Source organism: Heterodontus francisci, unplaced genomic scaffold (assembly GCF_036365525.1).
Source record: "Heterodontus francisci isolate sHetFra1 unplaced genomic scaffold, sHetFra1.hap1 HAP1_SCAFFOLD_1026, whole genome shotgun sequence".
Lineage (NCBI taxonomy): Eukaryota > Metazoa > Chordata > Chondrichthyes > Heterodontiformes > Heterodontidae > Heterodontus > Heterodontus francisci.
The window spans coordinates 92,400-116,429 of NW_027141678.1; the positions used below are offsets into that span (position 1 = coordinate 92,400).

Here is a 24,030-nt window from a genome sequence, read left to right on the forward strand (position 1 = left end):
GGAAGTGAGTTACTCGCCTCAGGATTCCTAGCCTCTGACCTGCTCTTGTAGCCACGGTATTTATATGACTACTCCAGTTCGGTTTCTGGTCAATGGTAACCCCTAGGATGTCGATACTGAGAGATTCAGCGATGGTAATACCATTGAATGTCAAGGGGAGATAGTTAGATTCTCTCTTGTTGGAGATGGTCATTGCCTGGCACTTGTGTGGCGCGAATGTTACTTGCCACTTATCAGCCCAAGCCTGGATATTGTCCAGGTCTTGCTGCATTTCTACACAGACTGCTTCAGTATCTGAGGAGTTGCGAATGGTGCTGAACATTGTGCAATCATCAGCGAACATCCCCACTTCTGACCTTATGATTGAAGGAAGGTCATTGATGAAGCAGCTGAAGATGGTTGGGCCTAGGACACTACCCTGAGGTACTCCTGCAGTGATGTCCTGGAGCTCAGATGATTGACCTCCAACAACCACAACCATCTTCCTTTGAGCTAGATATGATTCCAGACAGTGTAGTGTTTTCCCCCTGATTCCCATTGACTCCAGTTTTACTAGGGCTCCTTGATGCCATACTCGGTCAAATGCTGCCTTGATGTCAAGGGCAGTCACTCTCACCTCACCTCTTGTCTTCAGCTCTTTTGTCCATGTTTGAACCAAGGTTGTAATGAGGTCAGGAGCTGAGTGGCCCTGGCGGAACCCAAACTCATCATCACTGAGCAGGTTGTTGCTCAGCAAGTGCCGCTTGATGGCACTGTTGATGACACCTTCCATCACTTTACTGATGATTGAGAGTAGACTAATGGGGCGGTAGTTGGCCGGGTTGGATTTGTCCTGCTTTTTGTGTACAGGACATACCTGGGCAATTTTCCACATTGCAGGGTCGATGCCAGTGTTGTAGCTGTACTGGAACAGCTTGGCTAGGGGCGCGGCAAGTTCTGGAGCACAGGTCTTCAGTACTATTGCCGGAATATTGTCAAGGCTCATAACTTTTGCAGTATCCAGTGCCTTCAGACGTTTCTTGATATCACGCGGAGTGAATCGAATTGGTTGAAGACTGGCATCTGTGATGCTGGGGACTTCAGGAGGAGGCCGAGATGGATCATCAATTTGGCACTTCTGGCTGAAGATGGTTGCAAATGCTTCAACCTTATCTTTCGCACTGATGTGCTGGGCTCCCCCATCATTGAGGATGGGGATATTTATGGAACCACCTCCTCCAGTTAGTTGTTTAATTGTCCACCACCTTTCATGTGTGTCCGGCCCGACCTGACCCGAGCTGAGCCAGAAAGCCGGACCTGAAAGAGGGGCCCGACCCGAACCCGACACATGTCGCTGGGTCCCGTTGAGTTTGGGACGGGTAGCAGGCCTTTACCTTAAACAGCACCTTCCAAACCCGTGACCTCTACCACCTAGTTGGACAAGGGCAGCAGATGCATGGGAACACCACCACCTGCAAGTTCCCCTCCAAGTCACACACCATCCTGACTTGGAACTATATCGCCGTTCCTTCACTGTCACTGGGTCAAAATCCTGGAACTCCCTCCCTAACAGCACTGTGGGTGTACCTACCCCACACGGACGGCAGTGGTTCAAGAAGGCAGCTCACCACCTTCTCAAGGGCAACTATGGATGGGCAATAAATGCTGGCCTGGCCAGTGATGCCCACATTCCATGAATGAATGAAAAAAATGTGTATAACATTATGATAGGCTGAGATGAGGAAAGATGTTTCCCATTAACTGATGGTCTAAGGACTAGGGGACACAGATTTAATGTTTTGGGCAGGAAATGCAGGAAGGATACGAGGAAGAACTTTTTTACACAGTGAGTGGTAATAACCTATAACTCGCTGCTTCCGAGGGTGTTGGAAGCAGAGACAATCAATCATTTCAAAAGGAAATTGGATGGACAGTTGAAGGAAATAAACTTGTTGGACTACAGGAATGGAGCAGGGGAATGGGACTGATTGGATTGCTCTGGGGAGAGCTGGCATAGACTCCATGGGCCTCCTTCCATACAGCATATTTTTCTATGACTTCTTCATGCAAAGGGTGGTCGAAGTTTGGAACTCTCTTCTACAAACGGCAATTGATGCTGAATCCATTGTTAGTTTTAAATCTGAGATTGACAGATTTCTGTCATCAAAGAACATCATGTCCAGGTGAGTACAGTGGCGCAGTGGTTAGCACCGCAGCCTCATAGCTCCAGCGACCCAGGTTCAATTCTGGGTACTTCCTGTGTGGAGTTTGCATGTTCTCCCTGTGACTCTGTGGGTTTCCGCCATGCGCTCCGGTTTCCTCCCACAGCCAAAGACTTGCAGGTTGATAGGTAAATTGGCCATTATAAAGTTCCCCGAGTGTAGGTAGGTGGTGTGGGGATGTGGTAGGAATATTGGATTAATGTAGGATTAGTATAAATGGATGGTTGATGGTTGGCACAGACTCAGTGGGCTGAAGGGCCTGTTTCAGTGCTGTATCTCTAAATAAAAAAAAATGGAGTTAGACTGCAGAACAGCCATGATCTGATTCAATTGTGGAACAAGTGCAAGGTGCTAAATGTCCCATTGCAGTTCCTATGTTCCCCTGTTCCTGCAGCACTGGTGAGAATATGCACCCCCTCTATCACTAGCACAAGGTGTCTGCAATATGCAAGATCTACAGAATGCAGTGCATCTCCGCACCAAGGTACTTAACTGTACATTGCAGCTCTTCAATGTCTAGCATTGAGAAGTATAAGAATAATGGAATGAGAAAACTATCTCCAACTTCCTCTTTGTCACACATTATCCTGACTTGGACATGTATTAGTGATTCCTTTGTTATTACTGGGTGAATGAGCTGCAATTCCCTAACTAGCACTATCATCGGAGCACAAGAGTCATCAGGCTTTTTCAAACCAGTCTCTACTTCCAACAGAAATTTCAGCAAATTGAAAACTGTGTGGATCTATGCTCCATTCCAAATTCTGATCTCCACGTGGATCTGCCCTTCCCCTCAATAGAATTTCAGGACCAGGATACTCGAGCATAACTTATGATTTGGGGAAAGAGAGTATTTCATAAAAAATCATCACAAACAAAATATTACTGTTTAAACTTACTTTTCTTTACCAAAAATGATCTCTTGAGTTGAGTTTCAGGACGTAGATAAAGGAAGAGAATATAAGTAACCATTGCTGCAATGAAGCCAAATGCAATTCCTTCCACAACTCTGTATGCTACAGGGAAACCTGGAAAGGGACAAAATCGAGAGTGTGTGAAATGAGGACTGCATTGTGTAGATTGTGTAACAGAAGATTAATTGCTACTTGTCAGATGAAAACCAGGTCTTTAAGATTAACTCTAAGCCTTAACTTGTCTCAGAGTCAGAAGTTTGTGGGTTCAGATCTCACTCTGGGACTTCAGCACATAATCTGGAGTGACGCCTCCGTGTGACATTCCCCAAATACTCCACTAACTTTTCCATGAGCTGTTAAACTGGCTGTTTTTATGGATGTAAAAGATCCAGTGACACTATCTGAAGAACAGGGAAATTCCCCTGACCAACATTTATCCCTCAACTCACACCACCAAAACCGATTTGCTGTTTGTGATGTGTGTGTGAATTAGGTGCTATGTCTGACTATGTAAGGATAGTAATCACACTACAAAGGTAATTAATTGGCTCTAAAGTGCTTTGATACATCCTGAGGATGTGAAAGGTGTTACATAAATTCAAGTGCTTTCTTTGTTAGTATTGTTATAGAAATGTACATGCAGATAGGTTAGATAGGAAGAAACTTTTTCCCTTCGTGGAGGGGTCAAGAACCAGGGGACATAGATTTAAGGTAAGGGGCAGGAGGTTTAGAGGGGATTTGAGGAAAAAAATTTTCACCCAGAGGGTGGTTGGAATCTGGTACACACTACCTGAAGAGGTGGTAGAGGCAGGAACCCTCACAACATTTAAGAAGTATTTAGATGAGCACTTGAAACACCATAGCATACAAGGCTACGGCCAAGTGCAGGAATATGGGATTAGAATAGTTGGGTGCTTAATGGCCGGCACAGACACGATGGGCCGAAGGGCCTGTTTCTGTGCTGTATAACTCTATGACTCTATGAACACAGGAAAACGTTTCCCACTGCCTGATGTTACTATTGAGGTTTACATGCCATTTTCAATAGTCATTAATGCACTAGTGGTAAATGCACTGTGTGGTGTGACACAAACAGTAGGTAGGTATCTTTTTGGCCTCTGGCTCATGCTGAGTTAAATAATATTAGGTGGGTTCATGTTGATAGAAATCATTATGATCATGAACCTCAAAAAAGGAAAAGAGAGACCAGACTCCTGATATGATCAGGTCGGTGGTTGGCTGGGTGGGAGAGGTTATAATGCTCATGGCTCCATATTGCTTAGTGTGGTGGATATCAGTTGGCCTGACTGTGGTAGCTTGCACATGTTGGGTGATGGGCCTTCACCTTAACAAAGGGATTCAGTCAGGAGATTGTGCCAGATGAGGAGAATCATTAGATTTGGCCAGCTACTGCACAAGGCAAGGTCCTGTCCTTCCAGTAATGAAATGACAAACACCACCTCAACCCAACAGACTGTTATTTATTCAAGAACATGAGGAATTACCCAGCAGAGGAAATATTCAAACACATTTGATTGAAACATGAGCATGCCTGTGCCTAAATAAGCTGGTGGCAATACCATGGGAAATTCTTCTGCCTGTTGCACTCATTTATTATCAGTGAGCTGCAGGAGCCCGTCCTGGCCCCAGAGGCAGCTCACCATTACTGGGATGCTCCTAAATGATGATGTGTGCCCCAAGGGTGCAGGGGGTGGGGGGAGTCAGCAGCAGTCCATGGGTTTCTTTGAGAAGCCAAGAGGAACACGACTGCCACAGAGCCACTCTCACCCCTCTGGACAGAGGATGTGAATTCAGGTCCACTGCAGACCTGAGTTAATTATCTCAGGCTGACATTTCAGGGCAGGATTGTGGGACTGTTTCATTATCAGGACTGTTGTCTTCCAGTTGGACCATTAAGATGAGACTCCGTCTGTCATGAAAACGATCTCTTGGAACCAGTTAAAGAGCAAGCAATTGTCTGGGTCAGTGGTCTTCCCTCAACCAATGGCATCAAAACAGATCACCCAGTCATTCATACATTTGCTGTGATTAACCTATACAGCCACAGAGACTACACCACGTGTTTTGGGATGTCCTGAGGACCTCATAAGACACCATACAAGTCAAGTTATTATGTTCTCTGAGTGGGGGGGTGGTGGGGGGGGGGGGGGGGGTAGCAGGAAGGTGGGTTGCAGGGTCTGTGGTCTTTTCCAGCCTTTAGACTTTCCATGTTTCTATCTGGTAAATGCTATAGAAATGTAGCTGGTGCGTTAATTGAAATACAAACAAAACAGGAGATTTACCTGAATCAAGCACACAGAACAGGGATGCAATCAACACTGAGATAAAGGAAATCATCTGGGAGAAGACAAAGGCAGCAGTGAGCTGCACGTGTCTCTTGTGAACTAGAAATACAAACAAATGGAAGAGAGATTCATTTCACAGAATATCAATAAGTTAAAGAGTCTCAGAATATTGTTAGGTGCACAATCTCGTGATATAATGAGATGCACAGAAATTGCATTCTTACCTCTGTATGTCTCCAGGGCAAAAAAGAGTATGAAAACTGCTGCACCATAGGATGTTGATGTGCTAACCAGAGCAATGACAGATGACAGGAGACAGAATTCATGGAGTAACAGCAATCCTGAAACAGGAAACTGATATTAATCTATCTCAATACAGATCATGGAAATATACATCAAAACCCAATGGAACATGAAACCAGCAGACATTATTGGAGATTTCTTATTCTACTTTAAATCTTTCCTTGTCCCCTCTTATTTATTTTGTCCTTGTGATGTAGTTGGAGCTTGTACCACACAAGTGCCAAGCAATGACCATCACCAACTAGACAGAATTTAACCATCTCCCTTTGAATTTCAATGGTATTACCAAGGCTGAATCCCCCACCATCAACAAATTATGTTTGGAAAGAGCCTTTAACCTAATAGAACTTCTCAAGGTGCTTCACAGGAGCATTTTAAAACAAAAAATGACAGCAAGCCACATAATGGGATATTCGGTCAGCTGACTGAAATCCTGGTCAAAGAAGTAGGTTTTAAGGATTATCTTAAAGGAGGAAAGTGAGGTAGAGAGGCGGAGAGGTTCGGGGAGGGAATTCCAGAGCATAGGAGCAAGGGAACTGAAGACATGGCCACCAATGCTGCAGCAATTAAAACTGGGGGTGCTCAAGATCCAGAACTTAATGAGCTCAGATATTGCGGAGGGCTGTGGGGCTGGAGGAGATTACAGACATGGGGTGGGGTCAGACCATGGAGGGATTTGTAACCAAGGATGAGAACTTTAAAATCAAGATGTAGCTTGACCAGGAGCCAGTGTGGGTAAGCGAGCACAGGGGTGATAGGGGAATGCAACTTGGTGTGAGCAGCAGAGTTTTGGATGACCTCAAGTTACAGAGGGTAGAATGTGGGAGACCAGCCAGGAGTGTGTTGGAATAGTTACGTGCAGCGATAACAAAGGCACAAATAAGGGTTTCAGCAGCAAATGAGCTGAGACAGGGATGAAGTCAAGTAATAAAACAGTGGTGGAAAAAGGCGATCTTAGCAGTTGCACGACTGTGTGGTCGGACGTTCATCTCAGGGTCAAATGTGAAACCAAGTTTGCAAACAGACTAGTTTAGTCTCAGCCTATTTATTGGCAGGTAGAGGGGTGGATGTGGTAGCTACGGAATGGTGTTTGGAGCGGGGATCGTAAACAATGGTTTCACTCTTCCCAATATTTAATTGAAAGAAATTTCTGCTCACCCAGTGTTGGATGTCAGAGAAGCAGTGTGATAATTTAGTGACAGTGGAGGAGGCGAGAGAGGTGGTGGGAAGATCGAGCTTTGTGTCAGAGTGTACATAAGAAAACTAACACTGTGTTTTTGGATGATATCACTGAGGGGCGGCATGTAGATGAGTTACCTGGAGCAGCGGCAGGCAGACCTGGGAGGAGGCTGATCCGGAGCGGGACCTGAACAGGAAAGAGTGAGGCCCGAGGCCCTCACTTACCTGGAGACAAGAGCAGTGGCAGGCGGACCTGGGAGGAGGCTGATCCGGAGCGGGACCTGAACAGGAAGGAGCGAGGCCCGAGGCCCTCACTTACCTGGAGACAAGAGCAGTGGCAGGCGGACCTGGGAGGAGGCTGATCCGGAGCGGGACCTGAACAGGAAAGAGTGAGGCCCGAGGCCCTCACTTACCTGGAGACAGGAGCAGTGGCAGGCGGACCTGGGAGGAGGCTGATCCGGAGCGGGACCTGAACAGGAAGGAGCGAGGCCCGAGGCCCTCACTTACCTGGAGACAGGAGCAGTGGCAGGCAGACCTGGGAGGAGGCTGATCCGGAGCGGGACCTGAACAGGAAGGAGCGAGGCCCGAGGCCCTCACTTACCTGGAGACAGGAGCAGTGGCAGGCAGACCTGGGAGGAGGCTGATCCGGAGCGGCTCCTGAACAGGAAGGAGCGAGGCCCGAGGCCCTCACTTACCTGGAGACAAGAGCAGTGGCAGGCGGACCAGGGAGGAGGCTGATCCGGAGCGGGATCTGAACAGGAAGGAGCGAGGCCCGAGGCCCTCACTTACCTGGAGACAGGAGCAGCGGCAGGCGGACCTGGGAGGAGGCTGATCCGGAGCGGGACCTGAACAGGAAGGAGCGAGGCCCGAGGCCCTCACTTACCTGGAGACAAGAGCAGTGGCAGGTGGACCTGGGAGGAGGCTGATCCGGAGCGGGACCTGAACAGGAAGGAGCGAGGCCCGAGGCCCTCACTTACCTGGAGACAAGAGCAGTGGCAGGCGGACCTGGGAGGAGGCTGATCCGGAGCGGGACCTGAACAGGAAGGAGCGAGGCCCGAGGCCCTCACTTACCTGGAGACAGGAGCAGTGGCAGGCGGACCTGGGAGGAGGCTGATCCGGAGCGGGACCTGAACAGGAAGGAGCGAGGCCCGAGGCCCTCACTTACCTGGAGACAGGAGCAGTGGCAGGCGGACCTGGGAGGAGGCTGATCCGGAGCGGGACCTGAACAGGAAGGAGCGAGGCCCGAGGCCCGAGGCCCTCACTTACCTGGAGACAGGAGCAGTGGCAGGCGGACCTGGAAGGAGGCTGATCCGGAGCGGGACCTGAACAGGAAGGAGTGAGGCCCGAGGCCCTCACTTACCTGGAGACAGGAGCAGTGGCAGGCGGACCTGGGAGGAGGCTGATCCGGAGCGGGACCTGAACAGGAAGGAGCGAGGCCCGAGGCCCTCACTTACCTGGAGACAGGAGCAGTGGCAGGCGGACCTGGGAGGAGGCTGATCTGGAGCGGGACCTGAACAGGAAGGAGCGAGGCCCGAGGCCCTCACTTACCTGGAGACAGGAGCAGTGGCAGGCGGACCTGGGAGGAGGCTGATCCGGAGCGGGACCTGAACAGGAAGGAGCGAGGCCCGAGGCCCTCACTTACCTGGAGACAGGAGCAGTGGCAGGCGGACCTGGGAGGAGGCTGATCCGGAGTGGGACCTGAACAGGAAGGAGCGAGGCCCGAGGCCCTCACTTACCTGGAGACAGGAGCAGTGGCAGGCGGACCTGGGAGGAGGCTGATCCGGAGTGGGACCTGAACAGGAAGGAGCGAGGCCCGAGGCCCTCACTTACCTGGAGACAGGAGCAGTGGCAGGCGGACCTGGGAGGAGGCTGATCCGGAGCGGGACCTGAACAGGAAGGAGCGAGGCCCGAGGCCCTCACTTACCTGGAGACAGGAGCAGTGGCAGGCGGACCTGGGAGGAGGCTGATCCGGAGCGGGACCTGAACAGGAAGGAGCGAGGCCCGAGGCCCTCACTTACCTGGAGACAGGAGCAGTGGCAGGCGGACCTGGGAGGAGGCTGATCCGGAGTGGGACCTGAACAGGAAGGAGCGAGGCCCGAGGCCCTCACTTACCTGGAGACAGGAGCAGTGGCAGGCGGACCTGGGAGGAGGCTGATCCGGAGCGGGACCTGAACAGGAAGGAGCGAGGCCCGAGGCCCTCACTTACCTGGAGACAGGAGCAGTGGCAGGCGGACCTGGGAGGAGGCTGATCCGGAGCGGGACCTGAACAGGAAGGAGCGAGGCCCGAGGCCCTCACTTACCTGGAGACAGGAGCAGTGGCAGGCGGACCTGGGAGGAGGCTGATCCGGAGCGGGACCTGAACAGGAAGGAGTGAGGCCCGAGGCCCTCACTTACCTGGAGACAAGAGCAGTGGCAGGCGGACCTGGGAGGAGGCTGATCCGGAGCGGGACCTGAACAGGAAAGAGTGAGGCCCGAGGCCCTCACTTACCTGGAGACAGGAGCAGTGGCAGGCGGACCTGGGAGGAGGCTGATCTGGAGCGGGACCTGAACAGGAAGGAGCGAGGCCCGAGGCCCTCACTTACCTGGAGACAGGAGCAGTGGCAGGCGGACCTGGGAGGAGGCTGATCCGGAGCGGGACCTGAACAGGAAGGAGCGAGGCCCGAGGCCCTCACTTACCTGGAGACAGGAGCAGTGGCAGGCGGACCTGGGAGGAGGCTGATCCGGAGCGGGACCTGAACAGGAAGGAGCGAGGCCCGAGGCCCTCACTTACCTGGAGACAGGAGCAGCGGCAGGCGGACCTGGGAGGAGGCTGATCCGGAGCGGGACCTGAACAGGAAGGAGCGAGGCCCGAGGCCCTCACTTACCTGGAGACAGGAGCAGTGGCAGGCGGACCTGGGAGGAGGCTGATCCGGAGCGGGATCTGAACAGGAAGGAGCGAGGCCCGAGGCCCTCACTTACCTGGAGACAGGAGCAGTGGCAGGCGGACCTGGGAGGAGGCTGATCCGGAGCGGGATCTGAACAGGAAGGAGCGAGGCCCGAGGCCCTCACTTACCTGGAGACAGGAGCAGTGGCAGGCGGACCTGGGAGGAGGCTGATCCGGAGCGGGACCTGAACAGGAAGGAGCGAGGCCCGAGGCCCTCACTTACCTGGAGACAGGAGCAGTGGCAGGCGGACCTGGGAGGAGGCTGATCCGGAGTGGGACCTGAACAGGAAGGAGCGAGGCCCGAGGCCCTCACTTACCTGGAGACAGGAGCAGTGGCAGGCTCTCTCTGTCTCCATGTTGGTGTGCGCTGAGACTCAAAAGAGGAAAAAAAGACTTACAGTGACATCACGCGAAATCTGCAAGGTGATTGGTTGGGTAAGTAACAGCTATTAGTGTATTTAAATAGCTTAAAAAAAAGAAGGGGAAAGTTTTTTTTTGAAAAAACCTCAAGTGATAAAGTGAGTACTATTAAAGTGTGTTTTTTTTAATTAGTGTAATTTATTAAGGAATTTAGATTGTATTGGGTAGTGTTTGGAGTAGAACAAGGCCCCTAGTGCAAATATTATTTTTTTTTAAAGGGAGTAACTAATTAATCTAAAGGTGAGTCATGGCAGGAGAGCTCAGCCCCGTGATATGCTCCTCCTGCGCTATGTGGGAAATCAGGGATGCTTCCAGTGTCCCTAGTGACCATGTGTGCATGAAGTGTATCCATCTGCAGCTACTGACTACCCGCATTACAGAGCTGGAGCTACGGGTGGATTCACTGTGGAGTATCCGCGATGCTGAGGAAGTCGTGGATAGCATGTTTAGCGAGGTGGACACACAGCAGGTAATGGCTGCACAGGCAGAAAAGGGATGGGTGACCACCAGACAGAGTAGTAGCCGCAGGCAGGTAGTGCAGGAGTCCCCTGTGGCCATCCCCCTCTCAAACAGATATGCCGCTTTGGATACTGTTGGGGGGAATGGCCTTCCAGGGGAAAGCAGCAACAGCCAAGTTTGTGGCAACACGGATGGCTCTGCTGCATAGGAGGAGAGGAAAAAGACTGGGAGAGCCATAGTGATAGGAGATTCAATTGTCGGGAGAACAAACAGGCACCTCTGTGGCCGCAAACGAGACTCCAGAATGTTACGTTGCCTCCCTGGTGCTAGGGTCAAGGATGTCTCGGAGCAGCTGCAGATCATTCTGAAGGGGGAGGGTGAACAGCCAGTGGTCGTGGTACATGTCGGCACCAGTGACATAGGTAGAAAAAAGGATGAGGTCTTGCAAGATGAATTTAAGGAGTTAGGAGCTAAATTAAAAAGCAGGACCTCAAAGGTTGTAATCTCAGGATTACTTCCTGTGCCACGTGTTAGTGAGTATAGGAACAAGAGAACAGACCAGCTGAATGCGTGGATGGAGAAATGGTGCAGGAGGGAGGGATTTAGATTCCTGGGACATCGGGACCTGTTCTGGGGAAGGTAGGACCTGTACAAGCGGGACAGGTTACACCCAGGCAGGACCGGAACCGATGTCCTAACCAGGGGCATTTGCTAGTGCTGTTGGGGAGGATTTAAACTAGAATGGCAGGGGGATGGGAACCTGAGCGGTGAGACTGAGGAGGAAGAAACAAGGATAGAAACAAAAGAGAAGCAACAAAACGGCAAAAGTGGAAGGCATAGAAATCAAGGGCAAGTAACAAATAGGGCCATAGTGCGAAATAATACTAAGATGACTAAGAATGTTAAAAAGACAAGCCTAAAGGCATTGTGTCTCAATGTGCAGAGTATTCGCAATAAGGTAGGTGAATTAATAGATGTAAATGGATATGATATAGTTGTGATTATGGAGACCTGGTTGCAGGGTGACCAAGGATGGGAACTGAACATCCGGTCGTATTCAATATTTAGGATGGACAGGCAAAAAGGGAAAGGAGGTGGAGTAGCATTGTTAGTAAAAGAGGAAATCAATACAATAGTGAGGAAGGATATTAGCTCAGAGAATCCTGATGTGGAATCTGTATGGGTGGAGCTAAGAAACACCAAGGGGCAGAAAACATTGGTGGGGGTTGTATATAGACCCCCAAACAGTAGTGGTGATGTAGAGGATGGCATTAAACAGGAAATTAGAGACACATGCAATAAGGGTACAACTGTAATTATGGGTGACTTTCATCTACATATAGATTGGGCAAACCAAATTGGCAATAATACTGTAGGGGAGGAATTCCTGGAGTGCGTACGTGGTGGTTTTTTGGACCAATACGTTGAGGAACCAACTAGAGAACAGGCCATCCTAGACTGGGTATTGTGTGATGAGAAAGGGTTAGTTAACAATCTTGTTGTGTGCGGTCTCTTGGGGAAGAGCGACCATAACATGACAGAATTCTTCATTAAGATGGAGAGTGAGAGTATTGATTCTGAGACTAGGGTCCTGTATCTAAATAAAGTAAACTATGAAGGTATGAGGCACGAGTTGACTATGATAGATTGGGGAACATTTCTTAAAGGGAGGACAGTGGATAGGCACTGGCTAGCATTTAAAGAGCACATGGATGAATTACAACAATTGTTCATTCCTGTCTGGCACAAAACAAAAACAGGAAGGGTGGCTCAACCATGGCTTACAGAAGAAATTAGGGATAGTATTAGATCCAAGGAGGCGAAATATAAAATGGCCAGAACAAGCAGCAAACCTGAGGATTGAGAATAGTTTAGAATTCAACAAAGGGATTGATTAAGAAGGGGAAAATAGAGTATGAGAGCAAGCTTGCAGAGAACATAAAAACTGACTGTAAAAGCTTCTATAGATATGTGAAGAGAAAAAGATTAGTGAAGAATGTGGGTCCCTTACAGTCAGAAACAGGGGAATTTATAATGGGGAACAAAGAAATAGCAGACCAATTAAATACATTGGTTCTGTCTTCACAAAGGAGGACACAAATATCATCCCAGAAATGTTGGGGAACATCTGGTCTTGTGAGAAGGAGGAACTGTCTGAAATCAGTATTAGTAGGGGAATGGTGTTGGGGAAATTGATGGGATTGAAGGCCGATAAATCCCTTGGGCCTGATAATCTATATCCCACAGTACTGAAGGAAGTGGCCCTTGAAATAGTAGATGCATTGCTGGTCATTTTTCAAAATTCTATCGAATGTGGAACAGTTCCTACAGATTGGAGGGTAGCTAATGTAACCCCACTATTTAAAAAGGGAGGTAGAGAGACAACAGGTAATTATAGACCAGTTAGCCTGACATCAGTAGTGGGGAAAATGCTAGAATCCATTATAAAAGATGTAATAGCAGAGCACTTGGAAAACAATGACATGATTGGACAACAAGTCAACACGGATTTCCGAAAGGGAAATCATGCTTGATAAATGTACTGGAATTTTTTGAGGATGTAACTAGTAGAATAGATCAGGGAGAACCAGTGGATGTGGTTTATTTAGACTTTCAGAAGGCTTTCGATAAGGGTCCCACATAAGAGATTAGCGTGCAAAATTAAAGCACATGGGATTGGGGGTAAGGTACTGACATGGATAGAGAACTGGTTGGCAGACAGGAAACAAAGAGTAGGAATAAATGGGTCTTTTTACAAATGGCAGGCAGTGACTAGTGGGATACCGCAGGGATCAGTGCTAGGACCCCAGCTATTCACAATATATATTAATGATATAGATGAGGGAATTAAATGTAATATATCCAAGTTTGCAGATGACACAAAGCTGGGAGGGAGTGTGAGTTGTGAGGAGGATGCAGATTTGGACAGGTTGAGTGAGTGGGCAAATACATGGCAGATGCAGTGTCATGTGGATAAATGTGAGGTTATCCACTTTGGTGGCAAAAACAGAAAGGCAGATTATTATCTGAACAGCGATAGGTTGGGAAAGGAGGAGGTGCAGCGAGACCTGGGTGCCCTTGTACACCAGTCACTGAAAGTAAGCATGCAGGTGCAGCAGGCAGTTAAGAAGGCAAATGGTATGTTGACCTTCAAGGCGAGAGGATTCTAGTACAGGAGCAAGGATGTCTTGCTCCAATTATACAAGGCCTTGGTAAGACCACATCTGGAGTATTGTGTACAGTTTTGGTCTCCTTATCTGAGGAAGATGTTCTTGCTGGGGAGGGAGTGCCGCGAAGGTTCACCAGACTGATTCCTGGGATGGCAGGACTGACGTATGAAGAGAGATTGGGTCGATTAAGCTTGTATTCGCTAGAGTTGAGAAGAATGATAGGGGATCTCATAGAAACCTACAAAATTCTAACAGGACTGGACAGACTAGATGCAGGAAGGATGTTTCCGATGGTGGGGAGTTCAGGACCAGGGGTCACAGTCTAAGGATAAGGGGTAAGCCATTTAGGACTGAGATGAGGAGGGATTTCTTCACCCAGAGAATGGTGAACCTATGGAATTCTCTACCACAGAAAGCAGCTAAGGCCAAATCATGAAATATATTCAAGAAAGAGTTAGATATAGTTCTTCGGGCTAACGGAATCAAGGGATATGGGGAGAAAGCAGAAACAGGGTACTGAGTTTGGACGATCAGCCATGATCGTATTGAATGGCAGTGCAGGGCCGAATGGCCTACTCCTGCTTCTATATTCTATGTTTGAAATAGAAGGGGCCCAATGATAGATCCTTGGGGGACACCAGAAGTAATGCTGTGGGATCAGGAAGAGAAGCCATTGCAAGTGATACATTGGCTATGATTAGATAGATAAGAATGGAACCAGCTTAATGACAGTCAAGAGGCATTAGAAGAGAATGGTGTGGTCAACTGTGTCAATGATTAGATAGGAGGAGCAGGATGAGGAGGGAAAGTTTATCTTTGTCACAATCACACAGGATGTCAGTTGTGACTTTGATAAAAGCCATTTCGGTACTGTGGTAGGGAGAGAAACCTGATTGGATGGATTCAAATATGCTGTTCTGGCAAAGATGGGCACAGATTTGGGAGGTGACAACATATTCAAGGGCTTTGGAGAGGAAAGGAAGGTCGGAGATGGGGTAGTTACTTGCCAAAGAATTCCCAGCCTCTGACCTGCTCTTGTCATCACAGTATTTATGTTAATAGATGTTTTTCGGGGCTGGAGGAAGGTTTGTAGTGGAGTTCCCCAGGGATCAGTGTTGTGACCTTGCTTTTCCTGATATATATTAATGACCTAGACCTTGGTGTACAGGGCACAATTTCAAAGTTTACAGATGATATGAAACTTGGAAGCATTGTGAACTGTGAGGAGGATAGTGTAGAACTTCAAAAGGAAATAGACAAGTTAGTGGAATGGGCCGACAGGTGGCAGATGAAGTTCAATACAGAGAAATGTGAAGTGATTTATTTTGATAGGAAGAACATGGAGAGACAAAATAAAATAAAGGGTACAATTCTAAAGGGGGTGCAGGAACAGAGAGACCTGGGGGTATATGTGCATAAGTCATTGAAGGTGGCAGGACAGGTTGAGAGAGCGGTTAATAAAGCATACAGTATCCTGGGCTTTATTAATAGGGGCAGAGAGTACAAGAGCAAGGAAGTTATGTTGAACTTGTATAAGACACTATTACAGCCTCAGCTGGAGTATTGCGTCCAATTCTGAGCACCACACTTCAGGAAAGACGTGAGGGTATTGGAGAGAGTACAGAAAAGATTCACAAGAATGGTTCCAGAGATTAGGAATTTCAGTTATGAAGATAGATTGGAGAAGTTAGGACTGTTTTCCTTGGAGAAGAGAAGGCTGAGAGGTGATTTGATCGAGGTATTGAAAATCATGAGGGGTCTGGACAGAGTAGATAGAGAGAAACTGTTCTCACTGGTGAAAGGATCGAGAACAAGAGGGAGCAGATTTTATTTGGTAAGAGAAGCTAAAGAGACATGAGGAAATGTTTTTTCACTCAGCGAGTGTTTAAAGTCTGGAATGCTCTGCCTGAGAGTGTGGTGGAGGCAGGTTCAATTGGAGCATTCAAAAAGGGAATTAGACATTTATATGAAAAGGAAGAATGTGCAGGGTTGCGGGGAGAAGGCAGGGGAATGGAACTGAGGGAATTGCTCTTTGGGAGAGCCGGTGCAGACACCATGGGCCGAATGTCCTCCTTCTGCACTGTAATGATTCTGTGATTTATGTGGCTGGTCCAGTTCAGTTTCTGGTCAATTGTAGCCCCCAGGATGTTGATAGTGGGGGATTCAGTGATGGTAATGCCATTGAATGTCAAGGAGATGGTTGGATTCCCTCATGTTGCAGATGGCCATTGCCTTGTGCGGCACCAATGTAACTTGCCACATATCACCCCAAGCCTGGATGTTGTCTGGGACTTGCTGCATATGGACAAGGACTACTTTAGCATCTGAGGAATCGAGGATGGTGCTGAACATTGTACAATCATCAGCGAACATCCCCACTTCTGACCTTATGATTGAAGGAAGGTCATTGATGAAGCAGCTGAAGATGGTTGGGCCTAGGACATTACCCTGAGGTACTCCTGCAGTGATGTCCTGGAGCTCAGATGATTGACCTCCAATAACCACAACCATCTTCCTTTGCGCTAGGTATGACTCCAACCAGCGGAGAGTTTTCCCCCTGATTCCCATTGACTTCAGTTTTGCTCGGGCTCCTTGATGCCATACTCGGTCAAATGCTGCCTTGGTCAAGGGCAGTCACTCTCACCTCACCTCGGGTTCAGCTCTTTTGTCTATGTTTGAACCAAGGCTGTAATGAGGTCAGGAGCTGAGTGGCCCTGGTGGAACCCAATCACTGAGTGTCAGTGAGCAGGTTATTGCTAAGCAGGTGGTGCTTTATGGCACTGTTGACGACACCTTCCATCACTTACTGATGATCAAGAGTAGACTGATGGGGCGGTAATTGGCCGGGTTGGATTTGTGTAGTTTTTTGTGTACATACATGGGCAAATTTTCCACATTGCCGGGTAGATGGTCGTATTGTAGCTGGACTGGAACAGCTTGGCTAGGGGCGTGACTAGTTCTGGAGCACAGGTCTTCAGTACTATTGCCGGAATATTGTCAGGGCCCATAGTCTTTGCAGTGTCCAGTGCCTTCAGTCGTTCCTTGATATCACGTAGAGTGAACTGGATTGGCTGAAGACTGGCATCTGTGATGCTGGGGACTTCAGGAGGAGGCCGAGGTGGATCATCCACTCGGCACTTCTGGCAGTAGATGGATGTAAATGCATCAGCCTTATCTTTCGCACTGATGTGCTGGGCTCCCCCATCATTGAGGATGGGATTACTTTTGGAGCCTCTTCCTACTAGTTGTTTAACTGTCCACCACCATGCATGACTGAATGTGGCAGGACTGCAGAGCTTCGATCTGATTTGCTGGTTGTGGGATTGCTTAGCTCTGTCTATCGCATGCTGCTTCCACTGTTTGGCACACATCTTGTCCTGTGTTATAACTTCACCAGATTAGCACCTCATTTTCAGGGGTGCCCTCCTGCACTCTTCATTGAACCAGGGTTGGTCTCCTGGCTTGATGGTAATGGTAGAGTGGGGGATATGCCGGGCCATGAGGTTACAGATTGTGGTTGAGTACAATTCTGCTGCTGCTGATGGCCCATGGCGCCTCATGGATGCCCAGTTTTGCATTGCTAGATCCGTTCGAAATCTATCCCATTCAGCACGGTGATAGTGCCACACAACATGATGGACGGTATCCTCAATGTGAAGGAGGGACTTCATCTCCACAAGGACTGTGCGGTGGTCACTCCTACCAATACTGTCATGGACAGATGCATCTGCGACAGGTAGATTGGTGAGGACGAAGTCAAGTATGTTTTTCCCTCGTGTTGGTTCCCTCACCACCTGCCGCAGACCCAGTCTATCATCTATGTCCTTTTGGACTCGGCCAGTTCGGTCTGTAGTGGTGCTACCGAGCCACTCTTGGTGATGGACATTGAAGTCCCCCACCCAGAGTACATTCTGTGCCCTTGTCACCCTCAGTGCTTCTTCCAGCTGGTGCTCAATATGTAGGAGTACTGATTCATCAGCTGAGGGGGTGGGAGATAGGTGGTAATTAGCAGGAGACTTCCGTATCCATATTTGACCGGATGCCACGAGACTTCATGGGGTCCGGTGTCAATGTTGAGGACTCCCAGGGCAACTCCACCCTGACTGTATATCACTATGCCACCAGATCGGGTGAGTGCATCCTGTTGGTGGGACAGGACATACCCAGGGATGGTGACGGTGGTAAAATTATTTGTTAGACATTACACTGGTCTTGCACGAGATATTCTCCCAGCTCAGTGTTACCAGTTACATGTCCCCTTTAATCCAGAATTCATCTTTAAATAACCAATATCTACTTAAATAGAAGCAAGACTCAGAGGTTTTAAAGAGAGACCTCTTGTTATATACTGGAAAGTATAATATTTGGTTCAGATCTGCTGGCTTTAATGCTGCTTCAGACATTAACGGCCTGTCATATGTATATCAGATCATCAGTTAAAATAAAATCCTTTTTTTAACTCATTCTTGGAATGTGGGCGTCGCTGGCCAGGCCAGCATTTATTACCCATCCCTAATTGCCCTTGAGAAGGTGGTGGTGAGCTGCCTTCTTGAACCGCTGCAGTCCATGTGGGGTAGGTACACCCACAGTGCTGTTAGGAAGGGAGTTCCAGGGATTTTGACTCAGGCAGTACAGTTAAATGTCCCAAAATGTGACATTCAACTGGTCTTAAAATCACTATCATGTAACTGATAGACACTAACTTAAAATAGGACCACGATAAAACTTACCATCCAGGACAATCAAACGAGAGTTCCTGTTCTCACTGACATCATTTCTGACCACACAAGTGTATAGCTGACACGTTAAATGTCGTTCAGTGTTAATAGTCAGTGTTTTGTTGTCAATCGACATTTTGTAAGTTGCATTATTTTCAAGTTGTTTACCTTCTGTCATCCACCAGACTGTACTCACTTCCTCATTTTTCACAACACAATGAAGATGTATAATATTGATCGCACTGTTGGGATTTTGAAACATCATTGGCGGTTGCAAGACATCTGTCAGAAGAGAAAGATCACATGAAGTCAATCATTGAACTTAATGTCTTAACATTTAAACAGCATTCTGGTAATTTCAGCTGGTAAATTCCTCCACTCTCTAAAGGGCATCTTACAACTTGGAAAAATCTATAGGGTAGATATAACAGGGCACTTTAATTATCCTAATATAAACTGGGATAGTGATTGTGAGAGTGTAAAGGGCAGAGACCAGGAAGAATTTCTAAAGTTTTCTACATCAGTATATCTCCAGTCCAGCATTGGCGGCACAGTGGTGCAGTGGTTAGCACCACAACCTCACAGCTCCAGCGACCTGGGTTCAATTCCGGGTACTGCCTGTGTGGAGTTTGCATGTTCTCCCTGTGACTCTGTGGGTTTCCTCCGGGTGCTCCGGTTTCCTCCCACAGCCAAAGACTTGCAGGTTGATTGGTAAATTGGCCATTGTAAATTGCCCCTAGTATAGGTAGGGGAATATGGGATTAGTGTAGGATTAGTATAAATGGGTGGTTGATGGTCAGCACAGACTAGGTGGGCTGAAGGGGCTGTTTCAGTGCTGTATCTCTAAATAAATAAATGATGAAGGACACATTGCTGGTTCTGGGGAATGAGGTTGGATCAAGTGTCAATTGAGGAATATTTAGGGGACAGTGATCATATTGTTTAGGGTTAGCTTTGGAAAAGGACAAAGGGCAATGCAGAGCAAAAATAATTAATTGGGAGTGGGCCAACTTCAGGAGATTCCAGGTAAACTGGAATCAAGATTGTCAGGCAAAACTGTAACTGAACAATGGGCTGCCTTGAAACAGGAGATGATTTGAGTGCAGTTGAAGTACATTCCCACAATGGGGGGAGGTAAGACAAACAAAGCCAGCGCTCTTTGGATGACAAAAGGGATAAAGAGTAAAATGAAGCAGAAAAACGGTGCGCATGACAGATGTCAGTTTGATAATATAACTCACAACCAGGCTGCATATAGAGAGTTCAGAGAGGAAATGAAAAAAGAGCAGCAGAGTATGAGACGAGACAAGACTGACAGCTAACATAAAAGGGAAGCCAAAAGTCTTCTATCGGCATATAAATAGTAAAAGGGTGGTAAAAAGGTGTGGCCGATTAGGTAGAGGGAGAGGAAATGGCTGAGGTATTAAATGAGTACTTTGTATCTGTCTTTACCAAGGAGGAAGATGCTGCCCAAGTCATAGTGAAAGAGGAGGGAGTTGATGCACTGGATGGGCTAAAAATTGATAAAGGTTGTTAGCATCTTTCCATCTATGATAGATGATGGACATGCAATAAACAACCCATTTAGGTGGGGTGTCTTCTCTTGGTTCACCTTTGTCGGCTACGAATGCCAATCCGTAAGATGCAGGTTCTGCCACAAATGCTGTTTGTGAAGCTGCCAAGTGACATTGAGAATTGTTGTTTTTGATGTTGGTGCCTGTTGCCAAGCTGCTGTAGCAACTGGTCATCATAGTAGTGCACACAGCAAGGCAACACCTTGTCCCATAACCAAGTCCACTGGATGTGTTGCCATTTCCCTCTTACACCATCCAGTGACTCCCAAATGCGATCAGCGACATTTAGGGCCCTCATGTCATGCTTGCAGAGCTTTGGGCACACCAATGGTTATCTGGTCCTGGCTACCTCACCATACAGAAAGAAGATCCTTGGGAATGCGACCATCTTCCATCCTGTGGACATGTCTGATCCACCAAAGCCGCCTCTGCTTGATTATTGCCAATACACTTGGGAGCTCTGCCTTTGAGAGGGCTGCCACATTTGTGATTTTGTCCTTCCAGGTTATACCCAATATTCACCTCAGACAGAGAAGATGGAAATTATTCAGCTTCTTTTCCTGGTAGCTGTAAGTCACCCATGTTTCACAGCCATACAGCAAGGTGTTTAGAACACAGGCCTTATAAACCATCAGCTTGGTGCTAAGGGTCAGCTTGGTGTTAACTCAGGTGTGTTTTGCAGGTTGGCCAAACATGACAGCTGCTTTCCCTACGTGCATATCGAGCTCTGCATCAAGGGACAGCTTATCTGTCACCGTGGGCCAATGTAGCAGAATTTGTTAACCTCTTCCAGTGGGTGTTATTTAGTGTGATCAGGGGCAGCAAGGCAACACCTTGTCCCATAACCAGTTTTCCTGATGCTTATAGCCAAGGAGAACAAGTTACAGGCATGGGAGAGACAGTCCATGAGTCTTTGTAGCTGAGTTTCCGTTTGAGTGACTAGCACAGCATCAGCATAGAGGAGCTCTCTGGTCAGGATGTGATGTGTTTTTGTCTTGGCTTTCAACCTGGATAGATTGTAGAGCTTGCTGTCTGACCTAGTGTGCAAGTAGACTCCTTCCATATCTGCAGGGAAGGCAAAGGTCAGGATCATGGGGAAGAAGCTGCCAAACAGAGTGGGAGTTAGAACACAACCCTGTTTCACTCTGTTCTTCACTCTGATACCGTTGGAAGCGCAGACATCAACTGTACAGTGCAGTGTGTTACGATCAGGTGAGGAGGGGTCACAAGGCTCTCCCCCTCCCTCTTGTCCTTCCTCTTATTTAACTGCAACAGGTTTTATTCCTTTTTAAACAGTGGATGTTCTTACCACTTCGGTGAGTGTTTTACCTTTATTGTGATTGTAAAAGAACCAATCGGACAGGTTTTTTTGAGTTTAAACAAGAAAGAAATGAGTTTATTATCCTTAAAAATCTAAACCTGATCTAAATAAAATAATAAAATTACACCACACTTTCACTCTCAGACACACACACACAAATAGATTACAAAATGGTGAGGAATAGTTTTGGGTTGGATTACAGTCCAGAACAAATAAAAATAATACAATCTGTAGTGTCTGGTAGCTTTAGTAGTCTTCCGTTTGAATTGGTGGTCTGGAGGTTCTGCATTGATAGCTGTTCTCGGAGATAGTTGAGCAGAGGGCTTCCTTCCCGGGATCTTTATCTTGGATCTGGCAGCCAGCAGCTAGGTTTTGCATGCCTCACATCAGGCCTTCTGGAGACAGAGTGAGACACACCCCTTCTGGCTGCTCCCGTGAGCCGCTCCCAGAACATGGAAACGTCTAACATGGAAGACTCATCCCTTGTCCCAAAAACCTCTCCTTGATTAGTTTAAGAGGACCTCTCACCTCGTGTCCATAAACTAATTCAAAGGGACGAAAGCCGGTGGACTCATTGGGTGAGTTCCTGGTGGCAAGCCGGAGAAATCCCAGCCCTTTGTTCCAGTCATGGGGGTGCCCACAGTAGTATGCCCTGGTCATTGTCTTTATGGTCTGGTGGTAGCATTCCAAAGCTCCTTGTGACTGTGGGTGATAGGCTGAGGACTTCAGCTAGGTTATGCACAGATTACCCATGCCTTTTTGAAAGATCCCAGACAAGAAATTAGAGCACTGATCCAACCGGATCTCAGCAGGCAGACAGTCCATATCAGATAAAGAATTAGGTTAGTCCCTCCACCACTACCTTGGCAGAGATAGTTCTTAGGGAAATGGCCTCTGTAAACAGGGTGAATCAGTGAGACCAGCGGGACTGTAAACAGTGCGAATCAGTGAGACCAGCGGGACTGTAAACAGTGCGAATCAGTGAGACCAGCGGGACTGTAAACAGTGCGAATCAGCGAGACCAGCAGGAGGGTAAACAGTGCGAATCAGTGAGACCAGCGGGACTGTAAACAGTGCGAATCAGTGAGACCAGCGGGACTGTAAACAGTGCGAATCAGCGAGACCAGCGGGAGGGTAAACAGTGCGAATCAGTGAGACCAGCGGGACTGTAAACAGTGTGAATCAGTGAAACCAGAGAGACTGTAAACAGTGCGAATCAGTGAGACCAGCGGGACTGTAAACAGTGCGAATCAGTGAGACCAGCGGGACTGTAAACAGTGTGAATCAGTGAGACCAGCGGGACTGTAAACAGTGTGAATCAGTGAGACCAGCGGGAAGGTAAACAGTGCAAATCAGTGAGACCAGCGGGAATGTAAACAGTGCGAATCAGTGAGACCAGCGGGACTGTAAACAGTGCGAATCAGTGAGACCAGCGGGACTGTAAACAGTGTGAATCAGTGAGACCAGCGGGACTGTAAACAGTGCGAATCAGCGAGACAAGCGGGAAGGTAAACAGTGCGAATCAGTGAGACCAGCGGGACTGTAAACAGTGTGAATCAGTGAGACCAGCGGGACTGTAAACAGTGCGAATCAGTGAGACCAGCGGGACTGTAAACAGTGCGAATCAGCGAGACAAGCGGGAAGGTAAACAGTGCGAATCAGTGAGACCAGCGGGACTGTAAACAGTGCGAATCAGTGAAACCAGAGAGACTGTAAACAGTGCGAATCAGTGAGACCAGCGGGACTGTAAACAGTGCGAATCAGTGAAACCAGAGAGACTGTAAACAGTGCGAATCAGTGAGACCAGCGGGACTGTAAACAGTGCGAATCAGTGAGACCAGCGGGACTGTAAACAGTGCGAATCAGCGAGACCAGCGGGAGGGTAAACAGTGCGAATCAGTGAGACCAGCGGGACTGTAAACAGTGTGAATCAGTGAAACCAGAGAGACTGTAAACAGTGCGAATCAGTGAGACCAGCGGGAATGTAAACAGTGCGAATCAGTGAGACCAGCGGGACTGTAAACAGTGCGAATCAGCGAGACCAGCGGGAAGGTAAACAGTGCAAATCAGTGAGACCAGCGGGAATGTAAACAGTGCGAATCAGTGAGACCAGCGGGAGGGTAAACAGTGTGAATCAGTGAGACCAGCGGGAATGTAAACAGTGCGAATCAGTGAGACCAGCGGGACTGTAAACAGTGCGAATCAGTGAGACCAGCGGGACTGTAAACAGTGCGAATCAGTGAGACCAGCGGGACTGTAAACAGTGTGAATCAGTGAGACCAGCGGGAAGGTAAACAGTGCGAATCAGTGAGACCAGCGGGACTGTAAACAGTGTGAATCAGTGAGACCAGCGGGACTGTAAACAGTGTGAATCAGTGAGACCAGCGGGACTGTAAACAGTGCGAATCAGTGAGACCAGCGGGACTGTAAACAGTGTGAATCAGTGAGACCAGCGGGAAGGTAAACAGTGCGAATCAGTGAGACCAGCGGGACTGTAAACAGTGTGAATCAGTGAGACCAGCGGGAAGGTAAACAGTGCGAA

The 24,030-nt window shown here is 48.2% G+C and overlaps 1 protein-coding gene across 2 annotated transcripts in view; it reads right to left on the minus strand.

Moving 5' to 3' along the window:
* Positions 1-24,030, minus strand: part of LOC137364376 (uncharacterized) — a 162,021-nt gene that overhangs the window by 74,561 nt on the left and 63,430 nt on the right. Inside the window, exons 2-5 of one of the 2 annotated variants that reach the window (XM_068027622.1) lie at positions 18,762-18,875; positions 5,646-5,762; positions 5,419-5,520; positions 3,101-3,229 (exon numbers count right to left, since the gene is read on the minus strand). In XM_068027622.1, coding sequence (XP_067883723.1) covers positions 3,101-3,229; positions 5,419-5,520; positions 5,646-5,762; positions 18,762-18,875 — 462 coding nt within the window. Of the gene's footprint in view, positions 1-3,100; positions 3,230-5,418; positions 5,521-5,645; positions 5,763-18,605; positions 18,876-24,030 lie in introns of both variants that reach the window. The other variant, XM_068027621.1, reaches the window with a different exon arrangement.